At 35.3% G+C, this 24,096-nt stretch overlaps 2 protein-coding genes across 2 annotated transcripts in view; both read left to right on the top strand.

Moving 5' to 3' along the window:
* The window catches only part of LOC121424710 (prominin-1-A-like), a 39,078-nt gene extending 32,602 nt beyond the window's left edge, over nt 1-6,476 (top strand). Inside the window, exons 19-24 of the mRNA XM_041620458.1 lie at nt 742-825; nt 1,591-1,644; nt 1,970-2,050; nt 2,557-2,625; nt 3,667-3,756; nt 6,441-6,476. Coding sequence (XP_041476392.1) covers nt 742-825; nt 1,591-1,644; nt 1,970-2,050; nt 2,557-2,625; nt 3,667-3,756; nt 6,441-6,476 — 414 coding nt within the window. The remainder of the gene's footprint in view (nt 1-741; nt 826-1,590; nt 1,645-1,969; nt 2,051-2,556; nt 2,626-3,666; nt 3,757-6,440) is intronic.
* Nucleotides 6,477-6,581: 105 nt separating this feature from the next.
* LOC121424709 (E3 ubiquitin-protein ligase NEURL1B-like) lies at nt 6,582-12,641 on the top strand. Its single transcript, XM_041620457.1, has 3 exons — nt 6,582-7,287; nt 10,215-10,910; nt 11,495-12,641. Exons 1-3 carry the CDS (start codon nt 6,582-6,584, stop codon nt 11,980-11,982), a joined length of 1,890 nt encoding a protein of 629 aa, XP_041476391.1. The 3' UTR covers nt 11,983-12,641.
* Nucleotides 12,642-24,096: the final 11,455 nt, after the last annotated feature.

The raw sequence follows: 24,096 nt of genomic DNA, 5'->3' as shown, positions 1-24,096 counted from the left end.
ATGTAGGAAATAAATATCACAGTGCCTGGATTGACAGTATAACAAGGACTATATATGATTTGTGGAGCATTGTGGCCCAGTGGATTAGTCTTCTGAATTCGAAACAGAGGGTGGTGGTTTTTGATCCCTGCCATGGCGTAATTTCCTTCAGCAAAAAATTTATCTACATTGTGCTTCACTCAACCCATGTGAGGTGAATGGGTATCCGGCAGGATTAATTCCTTGAATGCACTGAGCGCTGAAAGGCAGCTCGAGCTAAAGCCGGGGTAATAATAATAATAAACAATGCGCCTCGGAATAGAATATTTCTAGATAGATGGCACTATATGAATGCCTATTATTATTATTATTTCCCCATACCTCTATCAGTTCAGATTGATGAGCCAACCCCAACATATTGTGTACATCCAGGGGTCCACTTCACAAAGAGTTAACTACATGGTGACTTTGCCAGCATTACAACTACCACAAAGACATTGATAGTGATTGGCTGCTGAACCCTGTTATGGTATTTTGCCATTATGACAAAGTTACCAAAGTTGAAACACTTTATAAAAACAGTCCCTGTGATGTACACATTGTTCACTTGGGCAATTAGGATTGATCTACATGTGCTGCATAATAAATTAGAAAATTCCTATTTCCTTTTTTAATTCAGCAAGATAAACATCTGTTGGAGTTGTAATGAAGCATACTTGATATTTCATAAATGAAATTGTGTCATTCTTGTTACCTATGCAGACACTGTATGACAAGTTGCGTGGTCATGCTTATAAGCTGACCACACTGACCAATACATTTGTCAAGCCGATGCAGTCTAAAGTGGTAAGTGAGACAGCCTATTAATGATCATACTAGGGAAGAAAATAATATACAAATAATGCAAATGAATCAGTATGTTAAAAATGCGTTGTGGTCTAGTGGATACTCTCGTCTCTTATTCTAAGGGACGTGGGTTCAATTCCCAGCCATGGCGTGCTTTTCCTTCTGCAAGAAATTTACCCACATTGTGCTGTACTCAACCCAGGTGAGGTAAATGGCTACGGCTGGCAGGAAGTAATTCCTCAAAAAGCTGTGAGCACCGGAATCAGTAGACTAGCTAGCTTAGTCGGGGTAATGTAGGAGCACCTAGCAAGGTGCTATACAAATCCTATACTATTAATTATGATTATTATGCAAATCATTCATGGTAGGCATATTAACAATCATATAATACAAGAAGCACAAGGCGTGCTGAGTGATTTTACACATTATTGTAAATACCCAAGATATCTGCATACCAACTAAGATCACATGCTTCATAAACCTGTGCATCATTTGCTTTGCTTTGCTGACAAATTTCAAAATTGCCCACTTAATTAAGCAAGTCAACAAATGTCCTTTATGCTATTATCACTACAATTTGTAGTTACTTTGCTATACTAATGTGTGCATACCATAATGTTAGGTACGTATTTTGCCAAATGGATTGATGAGTTCTGGGTAACTTTAATAGAAAGCAAATAATGTAATTACTGTTTTTCCTAGTTTCTTACTTCTCATGGGAGTTCATGAATGGTCTTATACTATCGTTTCTTTTTTCTTTGGCAGAATGTTTTGAAGAGTAAGCTGACAGCATTGCATAGCAAGACAAATTACTTGTCGGTAAGTCCATGTGGATTATTTTGTAAATGAATCCCTATAAGTGATGATTATTAAAAATCATAAATGAATTGGTATCTTTTGGGGAAAGACCGAACAAGTTCTCTCTTTTTTAATGTTATTTATTTGATTTTAAAGTTTATTGCCATAAGAATTGACTAAGAAAAAGATTTTTTTTTTTTAATAAAGACCCTTTATATTAAATGTATATCTGTTGTTGGAATGTGTGAATGTAATAAGAAGGATCCTAAACATTTAACTAGGGTAATATAATCTTGACTTGTAAATGTAGTCTATTGATATTCATGTTTTGATTAATTTCTTTCAGGCCTTGATCAATGGAACTTTAACAGGCATTAATGAAGTAGAGTTATTCGTTAACACTGATGGTCCACTTATTCTTGATGAGGTAATGTAATTAAATATATTGGACCGTTAAGACGTAGCTTTCCTAGCGAAATAGATACCTTTTTTTCATAATTTTATTGTTTTTGACACCCTTATTACGTTAGTGCATAACGTGCCCTATCTTGAAAAGGAGATCCTTTTTACATGTTTTTGGGGTCGTGCATGCTATCCACTCATCAATGGAAGTGGCCCCCCAGGGATCGTAGATAAGTTCTTATCTGAGTACAGGAAGAAAAAATGATGTGAAGTTTTAAAGCATTTAATATAGTATATATGTAATATTGATTGCATGGACCATTGTCACTGATTAAGACGTTTTTATTATTTTACTATTCACAAGACAATCATTCTTAACTTACAACAAATTTAGACAAGATACCAAAATGCATGTATTCCAAACTTGTATACCATAAAAAGTATTATCAGCATTGTGTTTATTCAAAACATATTGATAATGATTGATTTTGTTTAATTTTATGTGGGGTTTGTTTTTGGTTGCTTATACAGGAAATCAAACGGTTTAGAGATCATTTAGTTGGTTACCTTGAACAAACAGCAGATCACATCATATATGAGGTAAACACAATAAAAATATATTTATTCTTTGAAACAAGCCAGAAAAGGTGAAGGTGTTTGTAATATCTGAAGATATTTTCCATTATATTTTGTATATTCAATGACACCTACCGGAACAAATGTATGTAACTTGGAGTTGATGTTAGTGTTACCCAAATAAATAACATTAAAATGTAATCGCTGTCTACAGATATGATCTGTTGGAACCCACATTGTATTTCAGTGTTTAGTAATTAGATCAAGTTCAATTCAATTCAATCATGGTTTATGGTGTATAAAATCAATACATGTTACACAGCCAGAAGGCTGAAATTAGCATGTTTACAATAAAATATTCACAGGTCATACATGGGTAAAAGCAACAATTACAATTTAAACAGGTACATAGAAAAATTTGTGATGTACATAGATAATAAATAATTTCTAAAGAGCAAATGTACATAAAAATTCTTTAAATATGATGAAATAGAATGAATAAAAATACTATGTAAATACAATATTAAAAAGTGATTAATATTAGACAATCAAAAATTCAAATATTTTGATTGGAATGAAATGGAAACTAAAACAGTGGCAAAAATTTGAGTTGATATCAAGGCTATTAAAGTAAAAATTTATTCAGAATTTAGTAAATCAATGAAATATGGTATTGCACTTTTTCTAAAACATTCTGTTTTGCATTTTATCTGAGCAAAGTTTGGAACAATTCTTAATGAGATTGGGTTTTTTTTCCTTTTTGGTAGCCAGTTATTACAGTGAGGTTTTTTAAAAGAGATTTAGCAAACTCCATACACAGATTTGTTTGTCTTCTTTCTAAACATTCTAATCCATATTTTGTTAGGCCATTTTCATTTTTCAATTCTTTTACATCAGATCAAGAACAAGATAAACAATCACAGATTGCAGCCATGAGACTGGTCTTGAGATAAAGATTGATATTAGAGATGTCCATAACTGGCTGATAGCTTACATTGTTTTGTCTATATTCCACATTCTCTTGTCAATGTTTGATATGATTCAATCTCTATATTTATTTTGCAGCTTACAACAGATTTTGGTCACTGCAGACCTATAGCGGCAGTCTATTCTTCCCTTGATGTTGTCCTGTGTGATTATACATCAGATTCACTGGTAAATTCAATGGCCCGTATTCTGAAGTCAGGTTTAACTTGGACCATGGTCTAACTCTGTGCTAAAATTATGGGAAGCCAAACGGTTCAAATTTTGTTTAATACAGTGAATGCTTCTCATGTTTATTGTGCTCTTTACTAATTCTTCAATGGTAAAGTCAACTGTCATACTTATCCTTCCCAGGCAGTTAATAACATTTTGGGAGTCAAATGAGCTGATACATTGAACCTCTACTGTTATAGATTTATGTAACAACTGGCTTTTCATAGTTAAACTACAACTTAAAACTAGAGTTTAAATTAAACCCGACTTCAGAATACGGGTCAATGGCATTTACTTTGTGTTGATATATGAAAGCTATTAACAATAACATTTATAATTAGGTTTAAAGTCGATAAATGGAAGACACAACAGGATTCAACTGGTTAAAATTTATTTCATTTGCTATTCTTATATGAACTGTGTTTGAGTTAAACTCAGGTTTCATCAAAATGTGAAGGCTTTTATCATAAAGTCATATTTTATGCCATTAGGTTTTTGTTCTCTGAATATATCTGTTTACCATTAACAATTGAATATTCCCTTTTTTTATTTAATATTTTGTAGGTATTTGTGTATTTATGGTGAAAGTTTGGTGAATTTTATTGGAATAATGTGTTTGATATGATCAAATTCATGAAAAGTGTTTGGTAATACGATCCACTACCATACCAAAATAAAGATTATTCTGCTTTGGCCTGAAACTAAGGCACCAAAGCAGGAAAAAATAAACTTAAAAAGGGGGAAAAACAGTGACTTCAGCTGTCGTAACTCCCACTTCCCTGGTTGATCCGAACTTAATACATGAACATATGGCCATTGAGTCCCTGTACAGATCGAGCTAGAACGTCTTCTGTCTCTGTATTTGGTGAGTGCATGGAGCCATCGTAATGTAGTTCAGCAGAACAACCAACATAACAGAGACAGAAGCTTTTGGTCTAAGTCACACTCTGCCATAGACCAAAACTTTGGTCTCTGTTATGTTGGTTGTTCCGCTGAACTCCGTTGGATCCACTCACCAAATACAGAGACCAAAGTTTAGTACAGGGACTCAATGGCCATGCTTATTTTCGGATAAAACAGGTAAGTAAAGTTGCGCGACAGCCGAAGTAACTAGTAAGTCACTGTTTTTCCCCCCTTTGAACCACTTGTTCACTGCTACCACCCTGCCTGTGGGGAATCTACAGGTAGGACTATGATATGCCAATGTTGTACAGAGCACACACTTTAAAAATTCATTAAAATATCACTTTTGTGACCAAAATTACTAATTTCCATACAGTTGCAATTTATTTTTCATTAGTAACTTGGGAATGATTTTTGTATTCACCAGAGCGCTCAAAAACTTGAATTTTGAGCATATTTTTGTGTACGCCCTCTATTGGTGGAAAGAAAAATGGAAAGAAAATTTTCATTTTTTGATCTCTATTTTTAATGAAGAAAAAAATTATTTAAAGAATCAAATTTACTGAAGAGCCAAGTTATATGAAATAAAGGTGTAATGGAAACTGTCAGAGTAAAAAAATCAAGCATTTGTCCCAAGGAAAAAGAGAAAATAAGCTTAACATTGCCACCCTTATTTTGCCACATATGGAGATATAACTGAGAACAAGGTTATATCATAACCTTGTTCATTGAATGAGTGCTTTGAACAGTAGATGCGCACAGCCAATAAGGGGGAGAGTCTCTCCAATATGGGAGACAATCTCCCATATTAGAGACTTGCTTTACTTAAGAAACAACACCAACAAAAGCCATTTTTCCACCCAAACTTTTGTCTTACTGAGGTCAGAAGTAGCCTGGAGGCGTCTGGGGAGTAAAGTCTTCTACCTACGTAGTCACTCCCCTAACGCCTGGCGCTCGAATACATAGGCTCCCACACACCATGGGAAAAGGCAACTATACAAATGCACCAAACTGCTAGTTATGTTTAGAATCTGAGGTTAACACTTCTGTACATGGGTAACAATATCGTTTGGCAAAAAATGGATAGTTATGGTTAAAAAATATCGCAGAAATGCGATAGAAAAATAAAAGTAGAAGAGAGTTTACTCACATTTGTTGTCATCGCCATCTTTGATCCATTGTTAATGCAACCTAGTTACGTGACGCGTATAGAGGGCGGCAAAATCATGAGCGGTGCTAGATTAAAAAGTGCTAAAATGTCATTAAAAAATCTGACTCAAAATGGTGGAAAAATATTGAATCTCAGGCATTTCATGTGAAGGCCTCAAAAGGCAGCCAATTCTCATCGAAATCTCAGAATCATGTGTAAAGTGAATGAGCGTGCCAACTGCCAACATGGGGCAGTGCACCTTCTTTTGTTCAATCTGAAAACGACCGGCCAAGGTTATTTTACAAATAAAATATATTTATTTTGTTCAAATTTTTATGTGATTTTGGCACACATACTCATCTATATAAGGAACTTTATCAACTGAAATTTTTTGTTGAATGAAAATAAATTCATGTTTAAATTTTAGGTGTGCAGACATCCCCCCCCCCCCCCTTCATAGACATTGACATCACCTCCATGTAGCCAATCGATATGGATTCCTCATTCCTGCTTTTACAGACATTCAAAACAATTTTTTATATTACCCACGTGTATCTTGTTCTTGGAAATTTTCTCTTTTTCAATAAAGGAAAACAACTTTCCACTTTGGTTGGTGCCCCTGTAACAGAATTCATTTTAAACAAGTTTAAAACGTCTTTCAAACTAGTTATTATGTTCTGATAAATCAACATTCTACTTCCATATTTCTATTTATGTGATAAAAATCACAATGTCTCTTTTCTTTTATACAGGTGTGAATGGTGGTTCTTCTAATGTAGACAGTCATGCCAATGATAGGAGAAGAGTTACATTTGGTGCTCCTGCAGTGCCTCTACGACCCAAGTCACCAAACGCAGCAGGTATATCAGCAAGGCAAAGCTGGCCCAACATCCATCAACCTCCGGACACTGGCCCCATCACACCCAACGAGATTGGAGGGTCCGAGACTGCTGGCCCCAGCAGCCGCCTTCCAAATCACCTATTTCACACAACTCACGGGAAGAACATTGTCCTTTCTCCCAACCGCAAACTGGCTACGCGCGGCGGGAGCTTCTGTAATGCAATAGTGTTTACACACCGCCCTCTTCGTCCACAGGATAGGCTTCATCTACAGTTGATACAGAGCACTCAGGGATGGAGTGGGGTAATCAGGTTTGGATTCAGCTGTCATTGTCCTGATAGACTTAAACCTCACATGTTACCCAAGTATGCTTGCCCAGACTTAACTGTGAAACCAGGTTATTGGGTAAAAGCTCTTCGAGAGACATTAGCAGCCAATGGCAATGTACTCAGTTTCTTTGTGAACTCCCGTGGTGAGGTCTATTATAGCATTAATGGAGAACCCTATCACATGTTTTTCAATGGCGTAGATGTCAGCAAACCACTTTGGGCTCTTATCGATGTCTATGGCAATACCACAGGAATTCGCATTGTTGGTGAGTGTGTTCAAACTATCCTGATTGTCTTTAATCTAAGAATTTGCAATGTATGTTTTGTTCTGTCTGTTTACATCTTTGTTTCTCGATCCTTCAAAGGTCCATATCCATAAAACCTAAAGAAACATACATGTAGATTTGCAATCCTAACAAATTATTATGTATTACACCTATCATCAATGATCTCAATTGTTATTGATCTTGCCCTTGTAAAATCCTGGGGGGCCACTCGTGAATGGAAGTGGCCCCTCCCCCCCCCAGGTGTAAAATATACACTGCAATTATCAAGAATTGATGATTGGAGTACGTACATGTATCTGATAATCTCACACATATCTTTATTTCCAACTTACATGTAGGCAACACAATATAACACACAGTCACACGGGCATGTACAGTATTTTCACTTTCACTTTCAGGTCAATCTTTGTTCTGCTACAGGCATTGTAAATGGGCATTAAGGTTTGGTCAATACAAGAATAATTTATGCATGTATTAGGGCTTTTATCGATAACGTATAGTCCTGTCGATAAATCGCTTGTTTTTGCCTCTTAGTGATATCGATAACCTTTCTCTATTTGTCGATAATATCCGCTACTATGTAGGGACACATTGATCTTCCGCGGTGTCACAGAATTCACAGAAACAGCCCTTTCAAAGTGGCTTTCCAAATGGAAAATCACAGAAAACGTATTTTCCATCAAACTGCACAGAATAGCAACAGAAACTACTCTGAAAGCTCAACAAAATACTAGCCACAAAACACGATCTCACCCGAAGTGGGGGTGAGATTGTGACAATCCAAACATCTTGACTGCACTGGACTCCATTCGATCGAATCGAAAACATCACAAACGCAACTAACGTAGAAGGCAGTTATCACTCCTCTATATTCGAAGATGTACAGCATGATAGGCATTGACTGCTCAGAACGATGTCCAAAAAGCCCCCAAATTATCGATAAAACTTCAACCCTGAAATAATGCTAATAACATGAAGGGTGAGGATGTATTTCTGCTAAATATGTTTGTTAAAGATGCTATGTACATGTAGTCATTTACATCCGATGAACGCCGATTTTAAAGCATTCTTGGTACAGTGGCAGATACAAATTTTGACCAATTCGAGTATATGACATCGCTATAATGCATAAAAAAATGCGTATTGATTATGTTCTTTAGTCGATAGTTATCAATGTCCTTCAGATATTTTTTGCTTGATATCGACAGAGAATTTTCTCAACGATAACAGCCCTAGCATGTATGCATACATGTACTCTGGCAAACAAAATTATGCCATTGAAAATTACACATTAAAAAACTCTGGCAAAAAATTTGCCGGAGTTTTTTTTTTTGGTGTGGCAAAAGTTTTATGCATCGGGCCCCAGTAGTAAGAAATAATAAAACAATTTGAGAGTACTGTACATGTGTATACATGTGATGGTTTATTTCCCATTGGTCTATCATTTGGTTTATTATCAATTTGTCCATTATCCATTTTTTCTAATACTCCAATAGCCATTTAGTCCAAAAGCCATTTGGTCTAATTGGATAAGTGTTAATTGGGCGAACTGAATGAAAAGGAAATGGGTGTTAGACCAACTGGTTATTGGACGAAATGGTCATAGCCATAGACGAACTGGTGATCAGACAAAGTGATTATTTGACAAAATTGTTATTGGACAAAATGGGTATTGGACAAAATGTTGGACAGAGTAGCATTAGATTAAATGAAGTTTGACCATGTGATGAGTGGATGAGTTGGCAATGGACGAATTGGCAGTTTACCATACATGTACATGTATTTTGATACAAAAAACATACCTGTCCAGTAATGGAGTAATTGCAATTTATTCACCATGTTCATTGCTTACATGTACATGTAGAGAAAATGGCAGGTGTTATATGAATTGCAAGCCAGTAATAAGATAAACATGAAAACATGGGTAATGATTGATGCCATCTCATATTTGTCACTTTAACAAATTCAAATAGAAAACATCAGAAAACTCAAGAATATCACAGGCCTGGATATACATGTATTGTACCATTATGTTTACAAACTTTACATACATAATGTACATGTACCTTTACATTTCCTTTAAAAGGAAGTAAAACCATTTCCCTATTCTGCATAGTATAGGTTTTATCTTTACAAATAAATTTGTTCGGGCATTCCCCAATCTTTCCTTTTGCTGTAGAATTGTAGGAAGCTTTAATAGATCATGTACATTAATTTTGTTTCGCCTGCATAGCAGAGTGACACAATAGGTTCCACCTTTCTGACGGCGTTGGTGGCGGTGGACATCGTCAACATTGAAATCTTAAGTTTAACCAAGGTTAAGTTTTTTAAATGTTTAAACTTACATGTAGAAGTATATGGACATACTTCATGAAACTAGGACATAAAAGACCTTAATCAAGTATCAATGAACATCCTGCATGAGTTTCAGGTCACATTAACAAGGTCAAAGATCACTTTAGGTTAAGGTCAATGAACTTCTGTCATGTAAGGGTTGATTGTTGAATTGCTATCATAGTGAAAGTTTGAATTGCCATCATACTGATCATAGTGAAAGTTTATAGCTTCAATTCTTGAAACATCTTGCACAGATCTTAGGTCACATGATCAAGTTCAAATGTCATTTAAGGTCAATAAACATCTAGTATTTTATCACATGAATAGTGTTTCTTGTGAAAAATATGTGTAATTGTTTTCAAAGTCGGCACTGCTGCATAATGTAGGTGGGACTGCCAAAGGCATTCCATTTGTTTTCTTTATTATAAGTATTTATTACATAATTTACACGTTTTTTATCAGTTAGTCAGCCAACCTGCATGCTTTGAAACATGTATAAAGAGCTCTATAAATGTTCTAACCTTTTGTGCATTGATGTCTTGTTTTGTTTTACTCTTTGTTTGCAACAGATGAGCACACTGTAGCCAATAATGCATTCAACCTCCCACCAACTGCAGGGTATGAGGCTGTTGGTAGAGGTCCTTCCTCATCAGCGTCATCTCAGTCTCTCCCTCCGACAATCAATCCTGCGCTATCTGAGAATATATCATCTAATATACCAATGACTCTATCAGGGCCTGTACCACCGCTTCCCCCTTTACCCCCGCTACCACCTCAGATGGCACAACAGCCCCTTTTGGAACGCTTACCATTCCACAGTGTCCATGGCTCAAACATTGTCTTTAGCGAGGGCCTGATGTCTGCTGAGCGCAAGGCAGATGTCTTCAACGGAGGATTGGTTTTTGTATGTCGTTCTTTGAAAGTGGATGAAGCTGTTTTCATCTGCATTAAGACGGTCAATCATCGATTCATCGGTCATCTTGGTATAGGACTCACCACATGTGACCCTAAGGGTTTGAGAGATACCGCTATCCCGGACGATGCGGAGCATGTTTATGATCGACCAGAGTACTGGGTGTTGACAAGGGAGTTTGAACAGCCAGCGGCTAATGATGTCATGGGTGTGGTCTTTAACTCAGAAGGAGAAGTACATCTCTTGAAAGCGGATGGCAGCAGTAGATGTTGTTTGATGTTTGTGGATGTGACAATACCACTCTGGTTGTACTTTGATGTGTACGGGACAACACAAGCAATCCAAACTATAGGTCAGTTCTAGCATTTCACTCATTCTTCAAACCCTGCCCATTTGCATTTTTATTTGCTTAACCTTAGGCTTTATTAAATGCCATGCTTGATTGTTGAATCTTAATAGCTGATCTACCATTGCATTTTAACTTTAAGATGGTTGGCAACAAACATTCATTCAACTTGGAACATGAAGCTTCACTTTGCAGTCACATAATAATAAGGATAGAAATGGCAAACTTCTTGTTTGTCATCTCAGTGCAAGAACACCCTTAACACCACACTTTTGCGCATTGCAGGAGACTGTTGCGCAAAGGCGTTTCTTCACTGCACCAATATTGTGCATGAAAATGTTTTGCTAGGGGTTTTCTTGCACCGACATGAATTGTTCAAGAATACATTAGGAATAGTATGAACAGAGTTGAACGATATAAACTTTCACCGGATAGTATTTCTGTTAAAAGTCAGTTTGCACCTGTGTGAACTGGTGAAGTATTAATGATCGCATCTGTTGTATTATTTATCAATTTTTTCACTTTTTGGTCTTGAGAAATATCTTTTCCTCAAATGTTATCACAGTTTCTTCCTCTGCTTGTGTCTGCAGGTTATCGTAACATCAGCATTCCATGTACAGGTATGACTGAGACGACTGCCGAAAGCAACACTACCAACCTGAACACAGTTGTAGCAAGTGAGTCGGCCGCTGCAGTCAATGCTGAAGCTCTAGCATACAGGCTTGCTGCTTCTTTTTTATCTTCCTCTTCCTCCGCACCGGCTATCACAGGAACCGCAGCATCATCCAAACCTAAACCTCCACGTCCTTCTAAACCACCTACCAGGAGTGCCAAGGCAAATCCTTCAACATCATCAATGTACCCCCAAGCAAGCTCTCAAGGATCATCAGCATCAGAACCTTCAGCAGCCGCAGAAGCAGAGGAGTGCTCTATCTGCTTTGAAGCACCGGTTAACTCTGTGTTCTATAAGTGCGGACACACTTGTTGCTGCTTTGAATGTGCCAATAAGATGAGAGGGTCATGCTGTCCGATATGCAGGGCGGTCATTGCAGATGTTATTAGAATGTACAAGCCATAATGTGCCATCTCTTTTGGGTGGTCCAAGGATTTGAAATGGTCATATACCAGGAATAGGGATCTTAGCTATACATGACGTCCCCCAAGGATGTATTTGATGGATGACTGGAATATGGAAAGCCACATTTAATTGCAACTGTCATGCTGCATTTCCATTTTTGTGAAACGAACCAACAGAATCCACCAATGATATGGTTTATACATGTAATATGGCTTTACCAGTGACGGTGTGCTATAAGAGGAGAATGTCATGTTGCCATGTAAACCATACATTTACTACTGGAATGGTCACATTGGATATGGATGCACCATGAAGCAAATCCCATTGAGCAGCCTTTGCTAATAAGTATGATGGGGTCGTGTGGTCTAAGAATTGGACTCATAATCACAAGGTTGTCGGTTTGAATCCTCGCTCTGCCATTGTCTCTACTTTGATAAAAAGACCCAAGAGTAATATCTGCCGTCTATATGATCAGCCAATATGTCGGATTAACATAGACATTAAATGTTTCCTATGTACTTGGTTATATACCAGGATTACCAGCTTGGCATTATGGGAGTTACTTTAAACAAAAATCTAAACAGTAGGCCTATGCACAAGCCATAGTATCTACAGGCCACAATGCAGGGTAGATACATGTATCTTGATTTTAAGTCAAAGTACACTGTAAACACCCATTTTTTTGCAATGTTTGCGGAATACTTCAAAGGCCTGTCCTACAAAGCGTATGCAATCAATTTTTAATCAAACTTGAGATTGATCTTACATTATGTTGTTTAGATAAGAATAGAACTCAAGTTCAATTTGAGTTTAAGTATTGATGTGCTACATCTATGTGGCATACAGTGCATGTAGCTTTGACATCTTCACAAGGCAAATCTATCACCCTCATCAGTACGTACCCTGATGCAAGCTCAAAGACCTCGATAGCTTCAGAGGCAGAGCAGTGTTCTATCTGCTGTGAAGCACCGGTAATTTAGGAAGATACTTCTGTACTATGGTAAGCAAGATTTAAGAATTATCTGACATTACTGCTACAGGTAAGGTACCTAATGAGAGGATTGGTTGATACTGCTGCTCTACTTGATACTTGATGTAATAATCCCTTTGGCAGCTCATACAGAAGCTATACTGGGATGATGATGGTGTCATTTTGCAATACGTTCATTTACAGTTGACACACTCAATCCCTAGTAAGGGACCCCAATTTGGCCCCTGGCAATAATGATTTTCTTCAAGTGTTATACTGTACATACACATGTAGCACCATATTGTCATGTTATAAAGCCAGGCTAATAATCATTGAGTGCTAGGAGTGTCATGTTTAATTGGTGTTTTAATGGTGTTCTAATGGTACATCATGTTTATAATTCAGTACATGTGCATGGAATATACTGTACGTACATTTCCACATTACTGTACACTTTTTTGGAACTTTAATTGCCTTTGGTGTGGTTTTGTTGATTGTTTTTGTCATCTTACACAAATTTTTCATGTATGTAGATTAAACCGCTTTAATAATATACATGTACATGTACCTTTCTCCCCATTGAAGTGAGATTTCTTTTTATATGACAAAGGAAAATTGATTATATTTCAAACAAATTATATGTACTTGTAGAGCTGTAACAACACATATCTACATGTACTTGCATTGTTCAGTAATATATCTTCTGAAATAATTATGTAGCTGTATCTCTATCATTTGTGGTGTCATAGAAATTATAACAATCTGTACTTGTAGCTTGCCATTCTAAGGTTATGGTTTTTCATTTTTCTTTTCTTTCTTTTATATCAAACATGAATAGTTAGTAGTGGAAAAATTCCTCAGACAGGACATAAATTCAGCACTCTTGAATATTAGGTAATTGCATTTACATTGATTAATCAATATATATGTGTACTGTATGATTGTATTTTATTCATGTGGTGCATGCACAATGTTTAACCAACATGTTCCAGCTTATCTTTTGAAGCATCATTTTGGAGCATTAGTAGTTTATAAACGTTTGACATTGGATTTCAAAATCTTATGTAATAACATGTTTTAAAAAATCATGATTTTTTTTATTTTTTTCGAACAGTTTGTAGAAATATTGGCCATAGAGAGTTTAGAATGTTAGTTAATCTATTCAATTAAAAGTATATACGTGTATGTAAAGTGGGAAAGGATATTTGAATGCCACTTTGTACTTGCAGACAGTTACCGGTATTACATTTTCTATGTACTTTATTTTGAAAGATACTACTGTACTTCAATTTGTTAAGGTCTCATGGCTCAATGGTTAACTCTCTTGACTTTGAACCACAAGGTCCAGGGTTCATGTCCCACCAAAGCACTTGCATCCTTTGGCAAGATGTTTACATAATTTGTATCTTCATTTGCCACTCTCCACTAGATGTATAAAATGTGTACTGTAGGATGGAAATCATGGATGCTTAGGCACCTCCTACATGTACATGTAGCTAAAGCCAGGGTAAATTCATTTATTTCCTGTATGAAACCATTTTCTATTTAAAAGCAGAAACAATACATTTTAAGAACATGGACATGATGAAATTCAAATGTATTGCATTGTTTAGAAAATTTTACAGACTTGTACACATTAAGGCCAGGGTGCAAATTTCTTGAAAATTACAAATTTTCAAGTACATACATGTATCAAACAATGTACAAGGAAAGGAAATAGGTAAGCACTTGACAGTGAACGAAAACATTGGGGAATATCAACTGATTTAAAGAATAAGAGTTTTCTGTAATGAATATATTACATCCCATTTTTCTGCCGAAGGGATTCTTTATATTTTGTATTACATGTAGTATTAACCTTTGCTACATGTAAGTACTTCTTTTTGTCTTACTTGCAAGTTAGAACAAGATTGGTTGTTTCTGGTTTCTCATTAAAGTTGATTAAGATTCACATTGAATTTGGTATCGTCTAGATACTTGTATTTATAACTTTACTGAATGATAACTACATGTACATGTATGTTTTGACTTTAAATGTTCATACACACATACTTCTTGTTTACATGTAACAATACCATACAGAAACATTACAAAACTTGCTTTTGTTTTATTATAGACCTTAAATGTTTTGTTCTGTAAGACAAGCACTTAAGTGATGCCATTACTTTCCTTACACTGTATGTCAAAGTCAAACGTACACATGTACATGTATTAAGCAGCTTGTGGAATACTATCAAATTCTAGTATCTGATAATATATGAATTTGTCTATTTTTCTCTTCAGTATGTTTTTTTATGGAGTGGATAAGTAATCTTCACTAGCAGGAGTATCCTTTCATGCATATTAGGCAAATATAACCAGGGTAAAATCAATGGATAACTATTAAACTTGACCTTGCAGAGATTGAGAGTGGCTATTTATAGACATATTACACATCATTGTGTTCGAGATTTTACCTGACTCCCTCATATATGAGTGTGTACTTGGAGTATTGCCATTGAATGCAGTTTATTTTACCCTTACATGTAATTTGCCTAAAAGATCAGAGTTTTCATCTGCAAATTGATATCACTGCTTGCTACATTCAAGTCCCGCTCATAATATTTAGTTAATTACATGTACAGTACATGGTTCACGTTGAAGTGAACACATCTTTATAATGTCTTTATTGACTACATATACATGGATGGCAATAGGTGCATAATCTGTGCATCAATGATTTTTGTCAAGGGGAAAATATAGTGGGGAGCATATTGAAGGAATGATTGGAAAATTAATGGTGTAGAGTCGCACCCCAGTTGAAAGGATTTAAAACAGAAGATTCATTAATGGCAGACGTAGATAGACAAGATATGTGATCTCTCTATGGATGTGCATTCAAACCTGTGTTAGCGATCACCTCTTGATAGCAACCACTTCTCCTTATACTGAACAGAATAACTGATTCCCATGGAGGCAGATTGTGTGTATAGGAACCTGTCTATATAAGTGCCACATTTTGTGTTTCTCTTTGGTCACTACAGAAAGGTTTCAATGTGGTTGCAAATTCATGTACATCATGTATTGTTGAGCTACGTGTAAAGTATCACAACTTAATGGTTTCTGAATGAGTCATCAATTATCACATTATTCATGTTGCTATCTAATAGATCAATGTGACATTTGTTGGAATCAAATTTCACTGATCTTTCCTGTTCCTAGAACTCCGGACTGTCTTCCTTAGCTTATAGCAGAAATCAATTCTTACTGGTATTAGGAATAAATTTTCAACAAATATGGTAGGTATTGCAGATTTTCTATGACTTTAAAACACGTTTCACCAGTTGTCTTTTGAGAATAATAGACCATGTAAATTTTCTGTTTGTCATCATCCATTATGAAACTAAAAAGATTGCGTGCCATTTAGATATGAATGTATACATGTAGAAATGATAGAATAAAAAAAAAAATCAAGTACGTGTATCCGTTACAATCAAAATATGAAACCAGAAGTTGAAGACTATATATGTATATGAATTGATGATGTCAAGGAAAATCTATGTTTCATGACACTAAATGTATTTTGTATACATGTACATGTACCCTAAAGGGCTTGAATTGAAAAGTTCAAGATACATGTACATGTAGCTGCTGCATAAAACAATTGTTACAAGGTTGTATTGCATGAAATAGAGTATCCTATTCTCAGTACAGTATGAGTTTTGTGCAAAATGCTAGATGAAATACTGAACAACCATGTACTATTTTATTAGGGTGCTTTATCATTGTACATGTATTACTGCACTGTAGAATGTGAGAATGTAATATGCAAAAAAAAAATCTTTCTTTTCCCAGTATACATGTAGAGTCCACTGTATGTTGTTAAAGTGGTCTATTTTAAGCGTTTTTGAACCATGTATCCATGGAAACAATTCCCTGTGTACTAATGATGATGGGATAAAGTGTTATTGATTGATATAAAGTCGTTACTAGACTAATAAATGTCTCTAATGTAATATGAATGTCATTGTTTGTAGTAAAAAAAAATCCTGATCTTTCTTTTTCATTCAGGTTTAGATGTTTTGTTTCATGCAAGATTTAAAAGGAATTTACCACCTCTAAATAAGGTACATAATGGACATTAATTTTTCAATGAGGGTTCATCTAAATGTAATTTGCATACAAAATACCCTTTTATGCTATTTTTCATTTTCTGTACATTACTGTGTTTATGTTAACAGGGTTTATATGCTCCATTTTGTTTTTTTCATTTTGGAATGGGAGTTCATAGAATATTGTTATGAAGTGTAAAATGTAATGCAAAACAATCGTTGGACAAAAATATTGTCAGAGGAAAAAGACTTACAGGTTTATCGTTATAAGTTATTCATATATCGTGATATATCATGAACTATTTTTATAGTTATGTCACGGCCTTTTGATATCATTTCTTTTCATCATGACTTTATGCTACAGCGCATGTAAATTGGTTAATTGTGATCTAATGAAGAAACCATGATAAAGAAGAATGATAGATAATAATAGATGGAAACTATAGGGAAGGACGATGAAGTGAGAAACAAGTGGTCTTTGATTACACCTGGAACCCCGTCTTACCTAGAGTTACAATTGATCCAATCAATCGCAACTATGGAAAGCCAGCAAAGTCAACATATAAAATGCATGTTTATTCAGAACAATTTCTAGATATGAATGTTTATCCATAAATTCATAGATTTCTTGACAATTTGGGGTGTTCTCCTTTGTTTACAAAGGTCATTTTGCAAATTTCCTGTAGAAAAAATTATGACACTGATGGATTTCCATAGAGTTACAATTGATCAAATAAATCACAACTATGGAAAGCCAGTCGTATCATCATCTGAAATATGTATTTGTTCAAAATATTTTGCAGATAAGACATTCATTCATATATTCATCTTTTTTTTATCATTCAGTGTACTCTTTGTTTACAAAGGACATTGTGCAAATTTCCTAAAGAAAAAAATGATGACATTGATGGATTTCCATATACGTGAGGTTGATCGGATCAATCATAACTCTTTTTAAGAGGGGGGTCCTGATTACACAATTTTTCGGCTTATTTGTTTACAGAATATGCAGGCGTGTAATAATAGAAATCAATAGTGTATACAATTTGTGCAGAAGCGAGTTTGATTGCCAATGGGGTTTTCTTTAGGTAATGTTAGAAATATGATATTCATGTCACTGCATGTGTACGAGTGTAATGCTATACTGTAGCTGTATGCCACTGTCATTACTTGTTATGCTAGTAGAATGATTTTCTTGGTTTGATTTGACAGAAACACGGTAATTTGACCTTCATGGAACTGTAGGATTCAAGAGTATACATGTAGGTAATAGATGGGTATTAGATTCTATCTTTATGCATTTTAGTAATTCCATCAATGTATCAAGGTGAATCCAGGATAGGAGAATGTCCACACTAATTGATTTACAGTGCAATGACAATTGTTAACCATTTCAATGATGAAACCCTTTTTTTCAATTGGTTCTACAATTTAAGACTCCACCAATATGATTGCTCAGTTAATGCCGTTTATTTTAATGTCACATGTCATAATTGCTTTTCTACACGAGTTGATTTTATTTGAACCTGTACATGTACAACATGTACCCATTTTCTTGAAAAATATCTGTGTAAATACATATTCTTTTCTGTTTAATAGTATATTGCCAAATAAAAGTAGTGGAGAATTGTAATTATAAACCCTTGGAGATTACAAGCCAAGAGGCCTGTAAATGTCAAATTTCATAATATATATATTGTATGTTGCTGCTTGTGTACATTATCTTTGTTTAGCTAGTGTATATTCAACAAAAACAGGACCTTTAATAAAATCAAAATATTATACATCACTGACAGTATAAATGTAGAATGTTTTTCATTTGTGCAATGTTCTTTTACCAATACGGTTTAAATCCTTAATGGATTTCTTATTGTGCTTTTCTAAATCACTTCAAATTGATAATCTATGGAGAAAAAAACAATTTATTATGAGAAGATTTGTAATATCTTTTATAATTGTGTGATGGGATATTACTAGGCGTAGGAATGACTGTATCACTCCTAGAGGCAATCTGACACACAATTACAAACCCTCGTCATACATGTAAATACATCAATATTAGTCATATTTATTCAGATGAGCATCGTTAAGTACATTAGTGATATCTTATATGCACTTAGAGAGGTTCTGTGTATTAGGTGTGATATGAAGTGGAATATTATTATACTATTTCCAAAACCTCCGCTCGTATACGCCTCAGAATACTGCAATATTGCTATATAGGTAATAATATACCATTTGATACTGAGGCATACATGTAAACAAAGGTCAGAGTTTTATAGTCTATGCTACCAATGTTTTTCATCTTCAAATATAAAGGATCATTCATCTTCATGTACATCATACACCACAAAAGAAGTGATTAATCATGCACATAAAAAGAGCACATGCATGGATCGTTTATCTTTATAAAAAGCTGCAACATATTTAGTATGGTGTGCATAGACGGGATATGAGCTAACTTTCTGCAATATATATATGACAATATTTCTTATTTGTATTATGTTAGATTTTTATTTATATTTTTTAGGGTTCCTTCCACAAACTACCTCCCCCCCCAAAAAAAAAAAAATATAAAAAAATTGAATAAGTAAATGTAAATTAACAAATTTTTTTGAAAGCATTACAAAGGAGGATGCAAAATATCAGTAAATTCACCGACCCCCATTCATATAGCCTATAGGTAGTCAAAAGGATAACATCGGTAAAATAGCTGCAACATACATTTTGCAGGGGGTGCCTAAAGCTAGAATATATGAAGAGGGTATTTGTAATAGAGTGGCTGTCTGATTCACAGGATGACTAATCTCCTCACACATACTGTCTAGTATCAGGTGATTATTCTCATGATGCTTGCGTGCGTAGTGTGCTTGGTACAGTCGCTGGGTAACTAACTAGTCTGCACGCACAGACTCTAATTTGACACTTTCGAAATTTTACCATGTCTAGAGTAAAGACTAAAAGCTCTGCCTGTGTCAAATATGCAGCCACGTACAGTACTTGAATAATAATAATAATAATAGGCATTTATATAGCGCCATCTATCTAGAAATATTCTCTTCCGAGGTGCGACATTATTATTACCCCGGCTTTAGCTCGAGCTGCCTTTCAGCGCTCGTGCATTCAAGGAATTAATCCTACCAGGTACCCATTCACCTCACCTGGGTTGAGTGCAGCAAAATGTGGATAAATTTCTTGCTGAAGGAAATTACGCCATGGCTGGGATTCGAACACACGACCCTCTGTTTCAAAGTCAGAAGACTAATCCACTGGGCCACAACGCTCCAATGAATGAATCTAGTAACACTACCTCAGATTATGCACTATGCAAAAACCACTAGTCTATGACCGCAGACTCAGGAACCACTCTCAAAGAAAGGAGGGTACAAAGATCAAGAGAGTAGATGAGGAGGAGGGGGAAAGGAAGGAACAAACCATCATCAAGAGACATAGATAACAATGAGAAAGAGGGGGAATTTTAACATTTTAACATAAATTAGAGGCGTTGTGGCTCAGTGGATGTCTTCAGACTTTGAACCATAAGGTCCGGGGTTCAAATCCCATTGTAGCACTAGCATCCTTTAGCAAGGTGTTTATCTACATTTGCCACTCTCGACCCAGGTGTAGTAAATGGGTACCCGGTAGGAAGGAATTCCTTGAATGCTCGAGCATACGATCAGGATAGCCATGCTAAAGCCGGGGTAATAGTATGCAGCTCTTAGAAACATTTAAGCGCTATATAAATTTGCATATTATTATTATCAATCTGTCTTGTAAATGTAATTGTATCAAGGGGAAATTATTGCGGTATTAAACTTACTATAATTCAACATGATGCCACTCACCTCAAAATACTTGCAATTTACTTGAGACCTGACGATGTTACATCCCTCTGGTTTTCAATTAATCTTGCTGTATTTCTTACAATGAATATTTCAAATAAAATTCTCAAGCAAAACACCAAGGAAATATCGATGTTGGATTGTTTAAATTATCCTAAAATATCTTTATTTCAACAACATCCTGTTTGAAATAAAATTTAAAACATATTACATGTAGAAACAATGATAGAAATACATAACAAAGATTCAACTCATTTGAATGAATATATACATATCCTTTGTTGGGGATCATGTAAAAGAGTGGTGTTATTTATAACAAGTGGAATGCCTCTGGCCGTCTCACCTGCATCACGCGGTTCAATATAGCAGCAGTGCTGACTTTGATTACTACTCTAACTCGCACAAGATGTTCAGTGATACATGGTTACTCTTATGTCCACTTTTTATGAACTAGACCAATAAACTTACAGAGATATGATGGTTATTCACCAAAAAACCCCAACATGGCCAAAGTTCATTGACCTTACATGACCTTTGACCATGATCATGTGACCTGAAACTCAAACAGGATATTCAGTGATACTTGATTACTCTTATGTACAAGTTTCATGAATCAGATCCATAAACTTTCAAAGTTATGATGGTAATTCAACAGATACACCCAATTCGGCCAAAGTTCATTGACCTTTGACCTTGGTCATGTGACCTGAAACACGCACAGGATGTTCAGTGATACTTGATTACTCTAATGTCCAAGTTTAATGAACTAGCCCAATAAACTTCCAAAGTTATGATGGTAATTCAACAGATACCCCCGATTCGGCCAAAGTTCATTGACCCTAATGACCTTTGACCTTAATCATGAGACCTGAAACTTGCACAAAATTTTCAGTGATGCTTGATTACTATTATGTCCAAGTTTCATGAATCAGATCCATAAACTTTCAGTTATGATGGGAATTCAACAGATATCCCCAATTCGGCCAAAGTTCATTGACCCTAAATGACCTTTGACCTTGGTCATGTGACGTGAAACTCATGCAGGATGTTCAGTGATACTTGATTAACCTTATGTCCAAGTTTCATGAACTGGGTCCATATATTTTCTAAGTTATGATGACATTTCAAAAACTTAACCACAGGTTAAGATTTCGATGTTGATTCCTCCAACATGGTCTAAGTTCATTGACCCTAAATGACCTTTGACCTTGGTCATGTGACATGAAACTCTAATAGGATGTTCAGTAATACTTGATTAATCTTATGGCCAAGTTTCATGAACTAGGTCCATATACTTTCTAAGTTATGATGTCATTTCAAAAACTTAACCTCAGGTTAAGATTTGATGTTGACGCCGCCGCCGTCGGAAAAGCGGCGCCTATAGTCTCACTTTGCTTCGCAGGTGAGACAAAAACTGTTTACACAAAGTGTGAGTAACCTTTTCTTTGGCGAAACTAATTGAACAAGTAAATTGCCAATTTGACTATTGCCATCCCATCCCCTCATCACATGATCTACCTTCATCTAGTCTAATGCTGTTTCGTCTAACAACCATTTGGTCCAATCATCACTTCGTCTTAATCACCAGTTCGTCTCTGACCTTTCTATCACATAACCAATTGGTTTGAAATCCTTTTCATTTGCATTCACTTTGCTCAATTAACACTTACATGTAGTGTAATTAGACCAAGTGGTATATGGACTAAATGGCTATTGGACCAACTGGTTATTAAACAAAATGTTCAGTAGACAAATGCCAATTAGACCATGCGGATTGAGGACAAACTTATCGTAGACTAGTTGGTTATTGGGCAAATTGGCATTAGACCAATTGAAAATAAACCATGGAACAGAGTCACTGAGTTGACCGAGAAAAATAAGCCAGTTCGTAGTTCCTTTCTGCGCATGATCAAAAGATGTTACGCATGATCAGAGGAAGGTCATTTGTACTAAAGTGACATGGTGGTTTAAAATCTAATGAGATAAGCACCAACTTTGATGTCTTGATTATTCATATATTCTTTTGAATTGTGGTTTTCATTTACATCCACAAAAAACAACAATGCGTCCCCGAACGACTGGTATTTCACAGTTTGCCAAGTACATTGAGCAACATGCCAGGATATGCATTCAAAGTAGGAATGCAACAAATACCTTCATGAAGTGTTCATTGGTGTGCTATTCTAGTCACTTGGTCTATTCAATTTCTTCATCCTGCTATGTAAGGCAAGCTTATGTAATATCTTGCTTTGAAATCTGCCTATCATAATGAAAGGTCATTTGACCAAAATTGTCCATGAAGTAATTACGAACTGGTCTATTGTGTGTACGTCAAGCTCACCAACGAAGATAAGATATCCACACTTAATGATAATGTTCATTGTGTCGAGGGTAGCAGTAGCACCTGTAACAGCATTTCTTTTTTCAAAAGAAAATCTAATTCAAAATAATCATACAGCCTAATCTACATCCACTGTAAAAGTGACAATTCAGTTATAATGAGAACAAAATATAGACACAAACAGATAATATCAAATGATTTTTAGTGCAATTTGAGAAAATATTTGATGAGCTGTGACAAAAATATTTGACTTGAAGCAAGATGGATCTCACATTTTTATTTATTTTTTTACAGTGAGTGCTAATACTCGCACCTATCCCTTGAAAAGCTTGGTTATCAAAATACTCAAATTATAGACATTGCACATGATAATTGTGCTTTAGTGGGTATTTACTGATAGCAGTCTTGGTAAAAGGGCTAGTATAATATAGAAGTCTATACATTGATCTTACATATTAAACAACTTTCATACACGCATGGAATGAGAAGTATCGTTTAAATATCAGTATGAAATAATAATAAATTGATATAAAGTATTTCAAAATATAATTGCATTCCTTATCAATATTCTGTCACTAGCATATAACCATACAAGGACACATAAAATATTTAAAATCATAAAAACCTAGGTGTAATTTCCTTTATGTAAGCCTCTACAACAGTCTCCATTAAATGTCCAGAAAGAAAATACATGTACTAGAAGTACAGATGTTTCAGTGATCATGTTTATAGATAACCAAAATAAAATCATCCCTGAATACATTAATAAATGGTTGATTTGATTTCTGATTTAATACTATTCGTAAACAGACTTGCTATTATTTAAAAAAAAATCTGGAAAAAGGCATGTAAAATATTGTACACGCCATG

This window comes from Lytechinus variegatus, chromosome 12 (genome assembly GCF_018143015.1).
Source record: "Lytechinus variegatus isolate NC3 chromosome 12, Lvar_3.0, whole genome shotgun sequence".
NCBI classification, from domain to species: Eukaryota; Metazoa; Echinodermata; class Echinoidea; order Temnopleuroida; family Toxopneustidae; genus Lytechinus; species Lytechinus variegatus.
Note: the sequence above shows the minus strand (reverse complement) of the source record. Positions and strands in the feature narration are given on the sequence as shown.

Coding starts and splice junctions, on each gene's coding strand:
- LOC121424709 (XM_041620457.1), top strand. CDS start 6,582: ATGTCTCTTTTCTTTTATACAGGTGTGAATGGTGGTTCTTCTAATGTA. Junction 7,288..10,214: donor CACAGGAATTCGCATTGTTG/GTGAGTGTGTTC, acceptor TGTTTGCAACAG/ATGAGCACACTGTAGCCAAT. Junction 10,911..11,494: donor ACAAGCAATCCAAACTATAG/GTCAGTTCTAGC, acceptor TTGTGTCTGCAG/GTTATCGTAACATCAGCATT.